The sequence below is a fragment of the Zychaea mexicana genome (genome assembly GCF_025766255.1).
Source record: "Zychaea mexicana strain RSA 1403 chromosome Unknown BDB00scaffold_1, whole genome shotgun sequence".
NCBI lineage: Eukaryota > Fungi > Mucoromycota > Mucoromycetes > Mucorales > Lichtheimiaceae > Zychaea > Zychaea mexicana.
This window is the reverse complement of record NW_026516664.1, coordinates 514,214-529,355: the sequence shown is the minus strand read 5'-3', so window position 1 is coordinate 529,355 and position 15,142 is coordinate 514,214. Positions and strand designations below refer to the sequence as shown.

The window sequence follows — 15,142 nt, the reverse complement described above, 5'->3', positions numbered from 1 at the left end:
TCTCAAATATCCTTTTCTGATTACTGTCGTGAATGATGGACGTGACTACATAATGATCATTGTTGTTTGACTGAAAACAACCACAGCAACAGCAGCACCACCTTGAGTCTCCATTATTGTCACGGTGAGAAACTTCATTACTTGATGCTTTACAACATGTGATATACTGGCTACTAAAGAACCATGGGGGCATCCATTGTCTTGAATGTTTTGGTTACCGAGCTTGCAGTGACAGGCTATCATAACTTACTGTACAGTATACAATATCCAATGCAGCTAATCCTTTCCGCTCAACAAGTCCTTGTACCCGAAGCAGCTGCGCGTCTTATTCGGCAAAACTTAAGTGTGTTACAAGCATTATATGACACTAAACCTTTAGGCAATAATACGTTTCCCTATGGACGAAAATGATAGTGACAGCGATGATTATTTCTCTACGGTTATTTTCTTACATTTCTTTCACACACCTTAAAATTTTTCTCGATCTCATTCGCTTACTTCCCACACAGATTTGTTTTTGCTGCGCTAATCGTTTCTTTTTATATTTTGGTCTTTTGATTTTTCCTTAGTCATTTATACAAGTCTCTAAATATATCTCTCTCAGTACAATTCCAATGGGCCTTTAAGTGAAATTCTCGTTAAAAGCTCAAGTTTGACGCAATTACATTACATAATGGATGTAGATTGTATGTTTCTGATGATATCTATTACTTGCCTACGTACGCTACAACACGACGGAGATGGCCATTACACGCCAACCCTCCTTCTCACATCCGTTAACTTCCAGATAACTTCACCAAAAATCTCGGAATGGTAGAAATAACATCAAAGAATTCACATACTCGCATATTTCACTTTCTCTTTATAAGAAATTGTTTATCCTTGGCAACTACCACAGCGTGTGCATTGAGCGGATGAATTAATTTAAATTTTTATGCTATACATGGGGATCAAATAAATAAGAGTAAAAAGTCAACCGAGGTGCATGCATAGATACATAGGTTATGTGATTTACGTGATCCATATAGTGACAGCTTCTTCCAGAGTTTTGGTAGCTTTTGTAACACCAAGATGTATCTGGATAAAAAAAAAAGTCCACGCACGTGAGGCTATGAGGGAAATAACAGTAATCATCGATGATGGACAAAGAATATAGATTTTATGGACCATGTTGGATGATACAGCTGCTGAAGTCGGTACGCTACTTTATACATATACGTCATGAAATTAAACCACAGTTGTGTGTTGCTACACAATGTATGTCTGCTATACATAGTGCATATAATCACTCTGGAACATGTATCATAGTTTGTTTCACAATCCAATTTTCATGTGTGAAATTAAGGGAGTCCACAGTGTATTACGCTTTACAGACATACATGCTAGACCCAGTCCAGTAACCATTCGTGGTACTGAGCTGCTTCGTCAAATCTCACAATCAAATATTAGAATGAACCTGGTTTGGCGCAGGACGTCAAAGTGTGATCATCATTTGGTGTAGTCGCTAAGTTGGGTACAACATGTACGAAGAATGCTATTCAAAGCAAGTGCAGTAGGTATCAACCTGTATCTTCACCAAGATATGATAGCTTTGATATCAAAATGATTCGTAAAATGTACTTCTTCATCATGTGAAGATGTAACAATCCACGTTGCACAAACCTAATAAAGTGAAAAGAACGTATTGGGAATACAGCCTTTCATGGCAATAAATTTTCCAGCAAATTTTATAACGTTTTTGTATTCTGACACCCTTTTTTCATATTAATATTACAAGGCGATGAAATGAGGTGGACGAAAAAGGGACATATGGCAATAGGTGAAGGGGGGGGGCGAGAAGAAGACATACAAGATCGGGAGATTGAGACCGTTGAGGGTGATTATCATTTAATAATTTACGACTTGACCTTATCGATCAAAGCCTGAACAACGGAAGGATCGGCAAGGGTGGAAATGTCACCAAGCGAATCAGATTCATTGTTGACAATCTTGCGCAAAATACGGCGCATAATCTTGCCAGAACGGGTCTTTGGCAAATCACCGATGACATAGATGCGCTTGGGCGTAGCAAATGGACCGATAACCTTGCGGACTTGCAGGGTAAGCTCCTTCTCCAAACCTTCGGCAACATCCAAATTTGGCTTGAGAGTGCAGAAAGCGTGGATGCATTGACCAGTTAAATCATCCTGACCACCAACCACAGCAGCTTCAGCAACAGCATTGTGAAGAATCAATGCGGATTCAATCTCGGCAGTCGACAAACGATGGCCAGAAACGTTGATAACATCTACAGCATAGAAAGTTGATCAGCAACCGTTCTTTATAAACCCGGACATTTTTGTTTACGAAACTTACCATCAACACGTCCTCTGATCCAAATGTATCCTTGGGCATCTCTTGTGCAGCCATCGCCAGTGAAATAGTACTACGATGTCAAAGAAGGCTAATTAGGGTACCGAGCAACATTATTCACGTTTTGTTACTGAATATACTTACGCCTTTGTATGGGTTGAGGTAAGTATCGAGGTAGCGGTAATGGTTGTTGTATACAGTACGCGCCATGGATGGCCAGGGCTGTGCGATAGCGAGGACGCCAGTGACATCGTTGCCTTCGAGCTCCTTTCCGGTGACGGGATCAAGGACGACAGGCTTGACGCCAAAGAAGGGGAATGTGGCTGAGCCAGGCTTGGTAGCGGTTACGCCAGGCAGGGGCGTAATTATGATGGAGCCGGTTTCAGTCTGCCAGTAGGTGTCGACGACAGCGCACTGCTTCTTGCCGACCTGCTCGTTGTACCACTCCCAAGCTTCAGGGTTGATGGGTTCACCTACAGAGCCAATAACTCGGAGCGAGGAGAGATCATAGCCATCAAGCCACTTGTTGCCTAGACGACGGAGAGCACGGATGGCGGTGGGGGCAGTGTAAAGCTGGGTGATCTTGTGCTTCTGAACGACTTGCCAAAAGCGGGACGGATCAGGGTAGGTTGGGGTAGATTCGAACAGTACGGTTGTGGCACCGTTCAGTAAGGGGCCGTACACAATGTAGGTGTGACCAGTGATCCAACCAATGTCTGCCATACACGCGTGGATGTCACCTGCATCAGCATGATAGTCGAAAACGTACTTGAGGGTTGCAGCAGCACCGAGCAAATAGCCACCAGTGGTGTGCATGACGCCCTTGGGCGTACCGGTCGATCCAGAGGTGTACAGCAAGAACATTGGGTCTTCGGCATTGACGCTCACAGGCGGGCAGTATGGGCGGGCCTTGGCAGTCTCTTCGTGCCACCACTTGTCGCGCGGAGCAGACCATGGAACCTCGGATCCGGTACGGCGGCAGACCAAGACGTGGTCAACGCATGGCGACTCCTTTACAGCTGCATCGACGATACGCTTGGTAGCAATGTTCTTGCCACCACGACGACCTTCATCAGCGGTCAAAACAACGCGTGCATTGCAGTCAAGGATACGGTCGCGCAACGAGTCAGAGGAGAAACCGGCAAAGACAACAGAGTGCAATGCACCGATACGGGTACACGCAAGCATTGCATAGACGGCTTCGGGAATCATGGGCATGTAGATACAAACATTGTCACCCTTGCGCACATCCAAAGACAACAAGACGTTGGAAAGACGCGAGACTTCTTGCAACAACTGACGGTAGGTGATCTTGGCAACGTTCTCGGGCTCGTCACCCTCGTGGATGATGGCAACCTGAATGGAAATAGAGGATGGTCAAGATGTGTGATGAGCAACCTGCATACGCCCATACAAACATGTGCACAACCCATACATGTTGCCTACATGTATCCCCTTATTTATATTTTGTTTTGTTTGTATAAATGTTTATATGTCACAGCTTACCTTGTCAGGGTTGGCTAGTGCATGTCGGTCAACACAGTTGTAGCTTGCATTGAGCTCACCATCCAGAAACCAGGCCACGTCGCCTTCCTCGAAACTGCCGTTTCTAACTTGGGTGAATGGCTTGGACCAGCTCAACAGATCGGTCGCGAGCTAAGAACATTTTCAAAGAACCGCAAGTGAGCCATCAAGATTGGCTACCTAAAGAAAAGGGAAGGGGGAAGGGTATCTGTTCCTGGGATCTGACCTTGCCAAAGAATGAATCAGGGTCGTTGACACTCTGCTCCCAGAGCTTCTTGTAGTCGTCAATGCTGGAAATGTGAGGCTTGGGAACGCCCTCACCCAGGAGCCGTTGAGGGACGGGGTAGATGGGGTCGGCTTGTTCACTGGCAGTCATGGTGGTCTTTGAAGTGAGTAGAGAAAATAAGTAAAAGCTGGAAGAAAGGATGAAAAAAAAACTGCGTGCGAGGCCCCAGGAGTTTAAATAGGGAACGGACGCAGCTGATTAAAGTTGGTCTGCATAAATTTGCCTACGGATTGGGTGTGTGTAGCACCAGCCCACAGCACGCATTACATATCATTACTGGAGAGACTCATCACACTCCACTCTACTCCCCATACAGAGAGCCTTGAGGTTTTCCCTGTTCTTGACGTTACGCGTAGATCCCACGCATCGAAAATGGGTTACAAATCAAGCGTTACCCCGCTTCTCGGCCCAATGACAGACAAGAGTCATAAGAATAAGATGGAGCACATTAATACATACACTCGCACACAGACAGCGCTTAAAGTCCCTTCGGGTTTAAAGTCTAACCATTAACTTGTCCATGACTTCAGTCGGTACAACGCCAATCCAAGAACTTTGAGATGAGCTTGTGCTGTCACAATTCTCACGATGAATTCTTTACCTTCACCACTCTCAATCACACAGAGTGGAAACGAGCGCGAGAGAGAAAGCAAGATTGACGAAGTTGGGGGGTTATGGTAAGGGGACGGTGTAAGCGAATTGTTCGACGAAAAAAATTGCTCGTTTGAATTCGGAATATAAAGCAGATGATTTGGTGTACTATTTCTCACACGCACACAGAACGAGGCGATAACCTATCCCCCGCACATCCTAGACGGGACAGACAACACGACATCTGCTCGATATCTCACGGTAATGCGTCGCAGTCTATGTTGTGTGTGCGTATGTAATATACTTTTGTCCGCACGGGTCGGGTAATTAAGGGAAAAAGCACGTAAATTGCTGTGAAATCTGTACGACTTTGGCAACCCCACATTTTCGACGGTGGAAATCAACACCCGTGTCACGATGTACTGTGTTAGCTACTATGATCATTTTGGAGGTGGGCCGTGATGATACTTCTCGTTCTCGATGGCGAGTTTTTCGGTGAGGTTGGCACTGTACACCATCCTCATCAGTCATGTGGTGTGACCTTTTCTTTTCGTCTGATTTCTGATTCCAAAAAGCTCAAGGGAACAGCAGATAAATGATGATGTGTATAGTACGGGCTTGTGTTCTTTTGGGGGTAGCTGCTATATAGTGTGTCACACACATTACATTGCTGTATGCGTATGTGAATGGACGAGCCGGCTTATTTTCGCACTGATGCTGCTGCTGATAGGCGAAGTCCAGGGAAAGGCAAAAGTACGGTGTCGATGGGGCAAAATAGACAGGCAGGGGCAAACCACAGGAGAAAACGGCTATAACACATCGTTCCTTTTATACCTACAGTCGTGCATATTATCGCCCAATTCTTTAAGTAAATCCATCCGCGGCCAATACTCCACGTTTGGCTTCATCGACGCTGCGATACCGATCAGAAACGATAAGCAACCGATGCTAGCGCTGTCATACTTTCCCATACAGTTTTGTGGGGCTGCGATGCACAGAGTCGCACAGATGGGTAAAATGCTATTTTGGTGAAATGCCCGGTTTGTCCTGTGATAACCTGGAGGAAGGTGGTACGGCAATTTCTTTTGTCCCGCACTATATACGAAGCTGTTTATTATATTTATTAGTGTAGTATTATAGAGTTACATATAGCAACAACGGTTATCGTTGTCGTCCGTGTGATGCAACAGTATTATGAAAAACATACATTACAGAGTGAACCGTGTAAACCCCTATCGTGCCCTTGCGCTGCTTTGTCATCGTTCACCATTTCGTGCTATTCGTCGCTGCGTCCCTCCGTTTATCCATGGATATATCTGATCTTGTGAAGGCAGCGTGTCATCTGGAGTAGAACGTGTATGCCTCATCACCTAAAACAACAGGTTTACTGAACAATTGTTATATACCGATGGATGGTTTCAACCTTTATCATCATGTAAAATAGTTGTTGCTTTGTTCAGAGTTCCACTCTGACTTTTGTTGCCACTGTCTAAACACTCGTTGTAATTTGCCCATAAGACGGCGGTCTTCTTGTTGACCGTTATCGGGTTCACTTTGTAGCCGAATACGAACAGCTCTTCAGCACTGACACGGCTTAATAATTGGCTTCTCATCTTCTATGCGGGCACTCCAGCTACCGGGGTGATTGCTTTGTAAGCGCTCGAGGAGGTGTCTGCTGTCTCTCCAGTAGTGTCGTAATGACGTTTTAGAAACCTTTTGATCGATCGTTCGATATTTCAGAAATCACATGGCGATTGGATTGTTGTCATGCACTGGATCCTTTCAGCACCGATCGCCTTGAAACCACTGATGATGATTTCCTACTTTCTGAAGACTAAACGCTTGTTAAAACAGGGGTAGTGTTTGTTCTGGTGCATATTTTTTTTTTGCTTGTGAACCACACGCAGACGTCAAAGGCAGATGCTTTTGCTTGTTTTCAGTTCCAACAACTGTATCTATATGTACGGCTCCCCTCTTTGGCTTTGATTATGGCACTTGTACAATCCAGCATCTTTCCAAATACACTTCTATACTTGATTTATTGCCGTTGCTATGGCTACAACAGGCACTACTCCCGAAAAAAGTAACATCTTGATAATAAGCTTCTTTTCATATCGAAAGCATATATCACTGTTGGATACTCAGGCATTTAGAATGATACCAATTTATCCTTAGTGTTCTAGACAGATCGAATTCAATCGAAATATAGCAACAATTTTTATAGGCTTTTTTTTTCTTGCCAAGATCATACTTTACAGTTGAAAACTGCAGGACGAAGCCGGGAAAAACTGGTGAAGACGCTGGTTATACTCAAGGGCAAATGCAGGCGTATTAAAAAAAAACCTTAAAAGCTCCACACACACAAACTGCTGTATGTTAATAAATTATGCAGCTGGTTAGAGATCTCTCATATTACAAACAACAGACTCTTCAATCATATCATAACAACAACAACGTCCCACCTGTGGTTCCTTTGGTGAAAAACCGGTCATCTCGCGGAAATTCCTGTGACAATCTGTATACCCACCCCTCCTTATGATCTATTTAGTCCTTAGTAGCACACCGGTGTGCCTTAGTCTATTCATTTGTCAGTTTCTGATCTTTGCACACTTTATAAAATGGTTCCCGACCAATGGTCTCCTTACATAAAAAAAGATATCATAACAACATGTGTGCAGTCTTTTGTTTATATGGAGCACCTGTCATAATGATAATCATGATGGTTATTCTGCATAGCCTCATTCTAAGCGGAATAATACATACTTCTATGACAAAAATGTGGATATACACTCTTTCCGGAAAGTAAATTCACCCAATGACGAAAATGAATTCGCTCTGAAGGAAAATCAATTCACCTGATGACAAGAACAAAATTTGTGTTGTACGAAATATAAATTCGTCTTGGCTGACAAATCATATGTCCTGTTGCTAAGATTGTTTTGTAGGACAAGTCTTGGCATACTTTAAATATAAAAGAGCACGCCTAGTGTTTGTCTGTGTTTTATTTCTTTTTCACAATTACATCACAAATCACAGATAATGAACATTCAATTCTTGTTTGAAAATGGGAAAGGATCTGTCGTCGATGAGTATGGCAGACCTGAACCAATGGATTATATTGTCGATGAGGAACAGTTTCGTCTTGAAACGTTGAGTTCTCATACACAATATTTAGCTCAACTGCCTTTGGAGAGCGAGAAAAGGATAGATGCAATGCAGGTAGAAAAGAAGGCAAAGCCTAACGGTGATGTCATTATGAGGGAAATTTCAGTGAAGCGAAATTATACACGCTATTCTGATCAGGACAAAGTGAGGTTCTTCAAACTGTTGTTTGAGAGATGTTTGAGTGCGGCCGCTGCTGCAAAACAACTTGGGATTCTGTTCGTACAGCACAAAAATGGGCTGCGCAATACGAGAAAGATCCTGACAGCATCTTTGAGAAACGGAGAAAGACTGGCCGTCCACGTATTCTCCATGACGAACACAAAGCGCTATTCTCGAGTCCTTTGATGAGAATCCTTCCATCGTCCTAGACGAAGTAATGAAGAAGTTAAAGCAAATGTTTACCGAATTAAAAGTATCTAAAACTACCTTGTTCGATTTTGTAAAACAACTTTGCAATTTATCTCTTAAGAAAGCTCGGCTTCAACCCATAGACCGGAATAGTGAAGAAAAGATTCAAGAGCGCTTGGATTGGGTTCGTAAATGGGAAAAAACAGACTTGAATTTTACGAGTAACTGTGTCTTTCTTGACGAATCTGCTTTTCATATTAATTTGAAACGTAGTATGGCGTGGTCAAAGAAAGGTGCACCAGCAGTGGTCTCACTTCCCAAAACACGAGCGACAACAACAACCATTCTGGGCGCGATTTCCGCTGAAGGTCTAATTAAATGCAGCCTTAGACTTCCTCAGCCTCCATCTAATAAAAAGAGAAAGCGGGGAGATGGCGTTGGGCAAATGAGCAAAGGAACGGTTTCGGGACACTATATCAGGTTTCTCAAAGCTACGATGGATGAAATGGACCGGTATCCGCACATGAAAGGTCATTACCTCGTGATGGATAATGCCCCTATCCATACATCAGACAATATAGCCAAATACGTAGAATCTCGCGGTTACCGCTGCGCTTATTTGCCTCCATATTCTCCTGAGCTCAATCCAATCGAGCAATTCTGGTCAGTGGTCAAAAGCAAAGTGAAGCGCAATAAGTTTCTCGAGAAGGAAACTTTGATGACCCGGATCAGTGAAGCTTCTAATAGCTTGAAACTAAGTGATTTTAAAGGGATTGTTAGACATTCTCATAAATGCTTGGACAAGTGTCGTAATGGGCAAGCACTCTGAAGAAGTGTTTATTCTACGGAAGCAAAGGCGTTTGTGAAAAAAAAAAAAACTTATTGAATTGAAATCACAGAGTAAATGAGGGAGTGGGTCCTCGAGGACAGGTAAAAAAATGGGGAGGGTTTTTTCGTGCTTTGTCTAACAAAACAGAATTGTTTGGAAAAATGCCGTAAGAGAGTGTAACTTTGAACAAGAGGAAATCTTTGTAGCTCTGGTCGGTTAATGTCATCCTCTCTAAATCTATGCGAATATATTCAAGCCAGTAAGCATATCTTAGAGCTTCATTGAAATTGGTGCACTTTTTTCGAATTATAAATTATGCATGCCCTAAAATTCCTGATACGGAGAAACCGGAAAGATTGTCGTTTTTTTCAAAATATGATGGTGCTTCTTCTGCTTCAGATGGAGCATTCATTTTGTCGAGATGGCGGCAGCACAAGCACTGAATTGTCGTTTTTGACGTGCCATGCTGTACTATTTTTTTACAGTCAAAGAAAAATGAGACCAGAATAGGGCAAAATGAAAACGAGTCAAGCTTGCAAAAATGACACTGGCCCATGGAAATGAGGCTGTCGCAAAAATAAGCATCTTCATAAGCATCTTCATAAGCATCTTCATAAGCATCTTCATAAGCATCTTCATAAGCATTATTTAAAATGCCGCGTTGTATTAGCCAATAAAACGCAACAAATAATCTGAAATCGCTTATTTTTATTGGCTACAATATGCATCTTCATAAGCATCCCCATAAACATCTTCATAAGCATCTTTTTTTGAAGGCCAGCTCGCCACCAGCCAGAAAATTACTCATCAGCATTTTTTTGTGTCTCGTTACCATGGTAAAATTGTTTCGAAAACATTGCTGTCATATTTGTCATGGCAACGATTTTGGCCAGAAACAAAATTTGCGAAGGCATCTGAAAAATGTTCATGATATTCAACTTGAAGCTGGTGTGAAAGGCAACATCCGGAAAGTGAAAGATCATTTGTTTGTTTCAAATGAAAACGATGCTGATAAGACTGTATTCGTTTGCCCTTCCTGTCCCAACTATTTCTCGAAACTCGAAGAATTGGATTGCCATGTTCCTGAACATTTTAAAATGTAAGTCCTTTTATTTCGTGTTCTTTGCCTTAATCTGAAAAGTTTTAGTTCTTTTGTTATTGTTTCTCAGACTCAGTAAAGATTCTGATGCTGCGAGAGAACACAACGAGGATGAAGACGAAGCAGAAGATGTCGACGTAACCCTGCCTATTGACGAGCTTATGCCCAGCAAACCACCATTACACTTCGAATCAACAGCCATAACACACAATGAAACACGAACATATTCAGACGCGACGCTTTCCGCAATGGGTGCAATGGATTTACCGGATGACGAAAAGCAGAAGAAATTGCTGATTGCAGAACTCGCCGATTTGCACCCAATGGCGATCTTTGATAAAAACAATAGGGAACATAATATGCTTGGTCATTCCGCAACCATTTCTAGCCTCTTGGCTTCACAATTTGGTTACCAGGCTCCAGCGTTCAAAGCAATCACACCGATGAAGCGCAGTTATTTCCAAATGTTGGATGCAGGCGACCAACGACCTGCTGCATCCATTTTATCCCATCTGATCGCTAACAGCCATCTGACATGTCTCTCTGCAACAGATTATACGGAAATGGATGAAAATATCGCCACCATATTGAACATTGATTGGACACGGCGTCCGTGGATGCGTGTAGTTTGTGCTCGTGCAATGGAGGGACTGATTCTTGTCAATAGGCGTGAAGGTCTGCTTGTGAATTGTGCAGAAGTGTACAGTCGATATCCCACATTGGATGCTCATCATGAACAAACCAAGATCAAGCGCTATCAACCCTTAAACACAACCTTACCGCATCCAACTACGAAATACCCAAATGTGGAGCTGTTCATTGTCGAAAAAGATAACAGTCATAAACTTGAACTTGGCACGAAAACAATGAATGTCCTCATTACATCATCCATCCGAATTGACAAAAATCAGCCCCCAGCTGTCGGTCCATCCAGCGCAAATGGGTTCAGTGTCAGCAAAGATACCATCATCTTTATCCGACGATCGTTTATTAAATGGTATGGCGATCTGCGACAACGAGGATTCAACGATCTGTCCATCCGCGAATTATATCCATTTGACGAGTACGCGCAATTACGACAAGTGCGGTCCAAGTTCCACAGAACCACCACTTATCTTCTTTCTCGATCATGTTCCATCTTCGCAAACGATCTGTGCTCGCGGCCTGTTACGATCTGGACACTTGCCGACCACAACACCGGTACGAACAAGGATTCAGATGCAAAAATAGCATCCCAGTTGTTTCGAGTAGTCGCGGCATCTGTTTGGGAACAAGGTGAAAACGCTATCCTTAGCCGACATTGTGTTAATGATCAACAAAAGAAATGCAAGACGAACGGCAAAGTTTGGAATATTATGGATGAGATTCTCAGTCTGTTCAATGACAGCTCAACCACCAACATCATTGGCAATGAACAACTCAATCGTCCTTTGACCAATTTGGCGAATGAAATATCGCCCTCTCTCATCACTGCAAATGCCGAAGTGACGCGCACCGTTTGTCAAATCTTCGCCATATGAATAAACAATTTTTCTCATGGAGCAGCGAATCAAAGTGGATATCATTGTCAATAAAACAAATGACGTACAAATATCTCCTGTATGCGATGAACTTTGAATATTCATGTGTTCTGCCGTGGGATATAGTATAAGAGTTTCTGCAGACGTGTGAATACATTGCAGCCAAACTGTCAATGCATGCTTATGAAGATGCTTATGAAGATGCTTATTTTTGCGACAGCTTCATTTCCATGGGCCAGTGTCATTTTTGAACATTTTTCAGATGCCTTCGCAAATTTTGTTTCTGGCCAAAATCGTTGCCATGACAAATATGACAGCAATGTTTTCGAAACAATTTTAACATGGTAACGAGACACAAAAAATGCTGATGAGTAATTTTCTGGCTGGTGGCGAGCTGGCCTTCAAAAAAAGATGCTTATGAAGATGTTTATGGGGATGCTTATGAAGATGCATATTGTAGCCCATAAAAATAAGCGATTTCAGATTATTTGTTGCGTTTTATTGGCTAATACAACGCGGCATTTTAAATAATGCTTATGAAGATGCTTATGAAGATGCTTATGAAGATGCTTATGAAGATGCTTATTTTTGCGACAGCCTCATTTCCATGGGCCAGTGTCATTTTTGCAAGCTTGACTCGTTTTCATTTTGCCCTATTCTGGTCTCATTTTTCTTTGACTGTAAAAAAATAGTACAGCATGGCACGTCAAAAACGACAATTCAGTGCTTGTGCTGCCGCCATCTCGACAAAATGAATGCTCCATCTGAAGCAGAAGAAGCACCATCATATTTTGAAAAAAAACGACAATCTTTCCGGTTTCTCCGTATCAGGAATTTTAGGGCATGCATAATTTATAATTCGAAAAAAGTGCACCAATTTCAATGAAGCTCTAAGATATGCTTACTGGCATTGAATATATTCGCATAGATTTAGAGAGGATGACATTAACCGACCAGAGCTACAAAGATTTCCTCTTGTTCAAAGTTACACTCTCTTACGGCATTTTTCCAAACAATTCTGTTTTGTTAGACAAAGCACGAAAAAACCCTCCCCATTTTTTTACCTGTCCTCGAGGACCCACTCCCTCATTTACTCTGTGATTTCAATTCAATAAGTTTTTTTTTTTTTCACAAACGCCTTTGCTTCCGTAGAATAAACACTTCTTCAGAGTGCTTGCCCATTACGACACTTGTCCAAGCATTTATGAGAATGTCTAACAATCCCTTTAAAATCACTTAGTTTCAAGCTATTAGAAGCTTCACTGATCCGGGTCATCAAAGTTTCCTTCTCGAGAAACTTATTGCGCTTCACTTTGCTTTTGACCACTGACCAGAATTGCTCGATTGGATTGAGCTCAGGAGAATATGGAGGCAAATAAGCGCAGCGGTAACCGCGAGATTCTACGTATTTGGCTATATTGTCTGATGTATGGATAGGAGCATTATCCATCACGAGGTAATGACCTTTCATGTGCGGATACCGGTCCATTTCATCCATCGTAGCTTTTAGAAACCTGATATAGTGTCCCGTAACCGTTCCTTTGCTCATTTGCCCAACGCCATCTCCCCGCTTTCTCTTTTTATTAGATGGAGGCTGAGGAAGTCTAAGGCTGCATTTAATTAGACCTTGTTCTTGTCATCAGGTGAATTGATTTTCCTTCAGAGCGAATTCATTTTCCGTACAACCTGAATTCGTTTTCGTCATTGGGTGAATTTACTTTCCGGAAAGAGTGTAGTACTTCTTGATACGATATATAGCTTCTCATATTTTTCATACGCTTTTATGATACATACGTATACACATAATAGCTATATAGGAAGCAAACGCATCCAAAATGACTAGCACTCCAAAAACACGCTTCGCAGTTGTGCGAGTTGTCTCAAAATAACTCTCTTTGATTTGTAAATTTGGAACTGTATTATCTTAGGTGATTGTATTACGAGGAATCTACCAAAGCAAACCGTGTAGCTGCTCTGTCAAATAAACTGGATTTTAAATCTAGTTCTTGAAGGTAAGGATGCGATGGAGCGACTTCGCGAAGTTGGCTATACAAACATGAGCGATTGATGATGCAGTGAGTTGCTCTGTTCTTTTTTCCTCTCTTTTAAACATTCTCTTGCATTGGATAAGCTTTAACATACCTCACATAGCGATTTACTACATCATTTGGTTTGGATGTCAAGTTGGCGCATACAATCATATTTACTAATGTCTCAGGGTCATCATTGTTCTATATAACAACAATTTAGTACACCCATTCCTCCATCGTTATTACAAAAACCAGAATTTTTCTTTCGAGCCATGATGTGAACGTAAGAAAAATGTACAAACCTTGTTTAGAGCTTCCATCAAGACACTTTCGGCCTCTGGATATCTTCCCAAAGCAATGTTGGCTGCAGCCTGTCCATTCAAGACCTTGATCGAAGGTTCTGCATTGGATTGTCCAAACTCTTCAAAAATGTAAAAGGCTTCTTGATACTTGTCACCGCCCTATAATCATACATAAGCAGCTCAGTAATTGGAACAAATCCTCCCTTCATTTTTATACGGCAGAAACTGCAATTTTCCACTATGTATTTAACATTTACCACTCGGAGATCCACCCAAGCTTCTATCATTTGCAACAACAATGCGTCTTCTGCCCACGACTTAGCATGTGCTACCTCCTTTCTTGCCAAATCCAAACGATCCATTTGCAAATAGATTTGCACTGCTAATGCACAACTAAAAAAACGTGTGCGTAATATAGATGCCTATGTGTCAAGTGCCTTGTACTTTGCTTTCCGTGTGATGATACCATATGCATACACGCGTGCCAAAACGAACAAAAAGGAGAACATACCACTCGAGTTTCTTGCTGCGCGTATGCAACACTTTAAGTGCCTCTTCAAGCTTTCCATCGTTGACAAGAATGGTAGCCACAACAACTTGAATGGTCTGATCGACTCGATTAGCACCCTCCTCCAACAATGCCATTGCTTGTTCAATGACTGCCTGTGTATCCTCGGTTTTTTGCTTTGCGCGCAAGTAAGTAGCCAAAAGCCGTACTGCAGCTAAGGGAGCCTCGACACCAGACTCTCCAATGTCATTGATGACGAGATTATATTTGCCTTGGGCAACGTATGAACGGTACAAGAATGCTTGTGATTCGAGTTTGGCGACAGGTGACTGCAAAGCGCGAGCTGAACTGACTTCGTTAATGACAATCTGGTAGTTTCCGAGAGCAAACGCATTGCGAATGCCAAAAAGGATTGATTCTTCGTCCATGATGAAAATAATAGAAAGTGTAAAAGAAAGGGTTAAAGCAAAAAAAAGGACCTGCTGAGCTGAGTGCTCTTTCAGGGCAGCAGCGCGTTTTCCACTTGGCGGCCTCTCATTCAAAGACCGGCCATCGTCCATCATCGTATCACAGGCGAAGAGCCCGTCT

At 42.4% G+C, this 15,142-nt stretch overlaps 4 protein-coding genes across 4 annotated transcripts; 1 reads left to right on the top strand and 3 right to left on the bottom strand.

Moving 5' to 3' along the window:
* Positions 1 to 1,693: 1,693 nt before the first annotated feature.
* Positions 1,694 to 4,411, bottom strand: BDB00DRAFT_967134 (acyl-activating enzyme). The gene is made up of 5 exons (XM_053129807.1): positions 4,103 to 4,411; positions 3,859 to 4,008; positions 2,497 to 3,708; positions 2,356 to 2,425; positions 1,694 to 2,287 (listed from the first exon to the last, which is right to left on the bottom strand). The coding sequence occupies exons 1-5, from the start codon at positions 4,250 to 4,252 to the stop codon at positions 1,896 to 1,898; spliced, it is 1,974 nt and encodes a 657-aa protein (XP_052985854.1). The 5' UTR covers positions 4,253 to 4,411; the 3' UTR covers positions 1,694 to 1,895.
* Positions 4,412 to 8,552: 4,141 nt separating this feature from the next.
* BDB00DRAFT_794587 (uncharacterized protein) lies at positions 8,553 to 9,683 on the bottom strand. The gene is given in 6 exon segments (XM_053121325.1): positions 8,553 to 8,673; positions 8,805 to 9,013; positions 9,049 to 9,091; positions 9,164 to 9,230; positions 9,241 to 9,332; positions 9,419 to 9,683. The coding sequence occupies 5 exon segments, from the start codon at positions 9,649 to 9,651 to the stop codon at positions 8,882 to 8,884; spliced, it is 567 nt and encodes a 188-aa protein (XP_052985853.1). The 5' UTR covers positions 9,652 to 9,683; the 3' UTR covers positions 8,553 to 8,673; positions 8,805 to 8,881.
* A 193-nt stretch (positions 9,684 to 9,876) lies between these two features.
* Positions 9,877 to 11,855, top strand: BDB00DRAFT_794584 (uncharacterized protein). Its single transcript, XM_053121324.1, has 2 exons — positions 9,877 to 10,194; positions 10,265 to 11,855. Exons 1-2 carry the CDS (start codon positions 9,929 to 9,931, stop codon positions 11,712 to 11,714), a joined length of 1,716 nt encoding a protein of 571 aa, XP_052985852.1. The 5' UTR covers positions 9,877 to 9,928; the 3' UTR covers positions 11,715 to 11,855.
* A 1,446-nt stretch (positions 11,856 to 13,301) lies between these two features.
* On the bottom strand, positions 13,302 to 15,094 carry BDB00DRAFT_794577 (coatomer epsilon subunit-domain-containing protein). The gene is made up of 5 exons (XM_053121323.1): positions 14,558 to 15,094; positions 14,304 to 14,439; positions 14,047 to 14,205; positions 13,857 to 13,945; positions 13,302 to 13,760 (listed from the first exon to the last, which is right to left on the bottom strand). Exons 1-5 carry the CDS (start codon positions 14,980 to 14,982, stop codon positions 13,652 to 13,654), a joined length of 918 nt encoding a protein of 305 aa, XP_052985851.1. The 5' UTR covers positions 14,983 to 15,094; the 3' UTR covers positions 13,302 to 13,651.
* Positions 15,095 to 15,142: the final 48 nt, after the last annotated feature.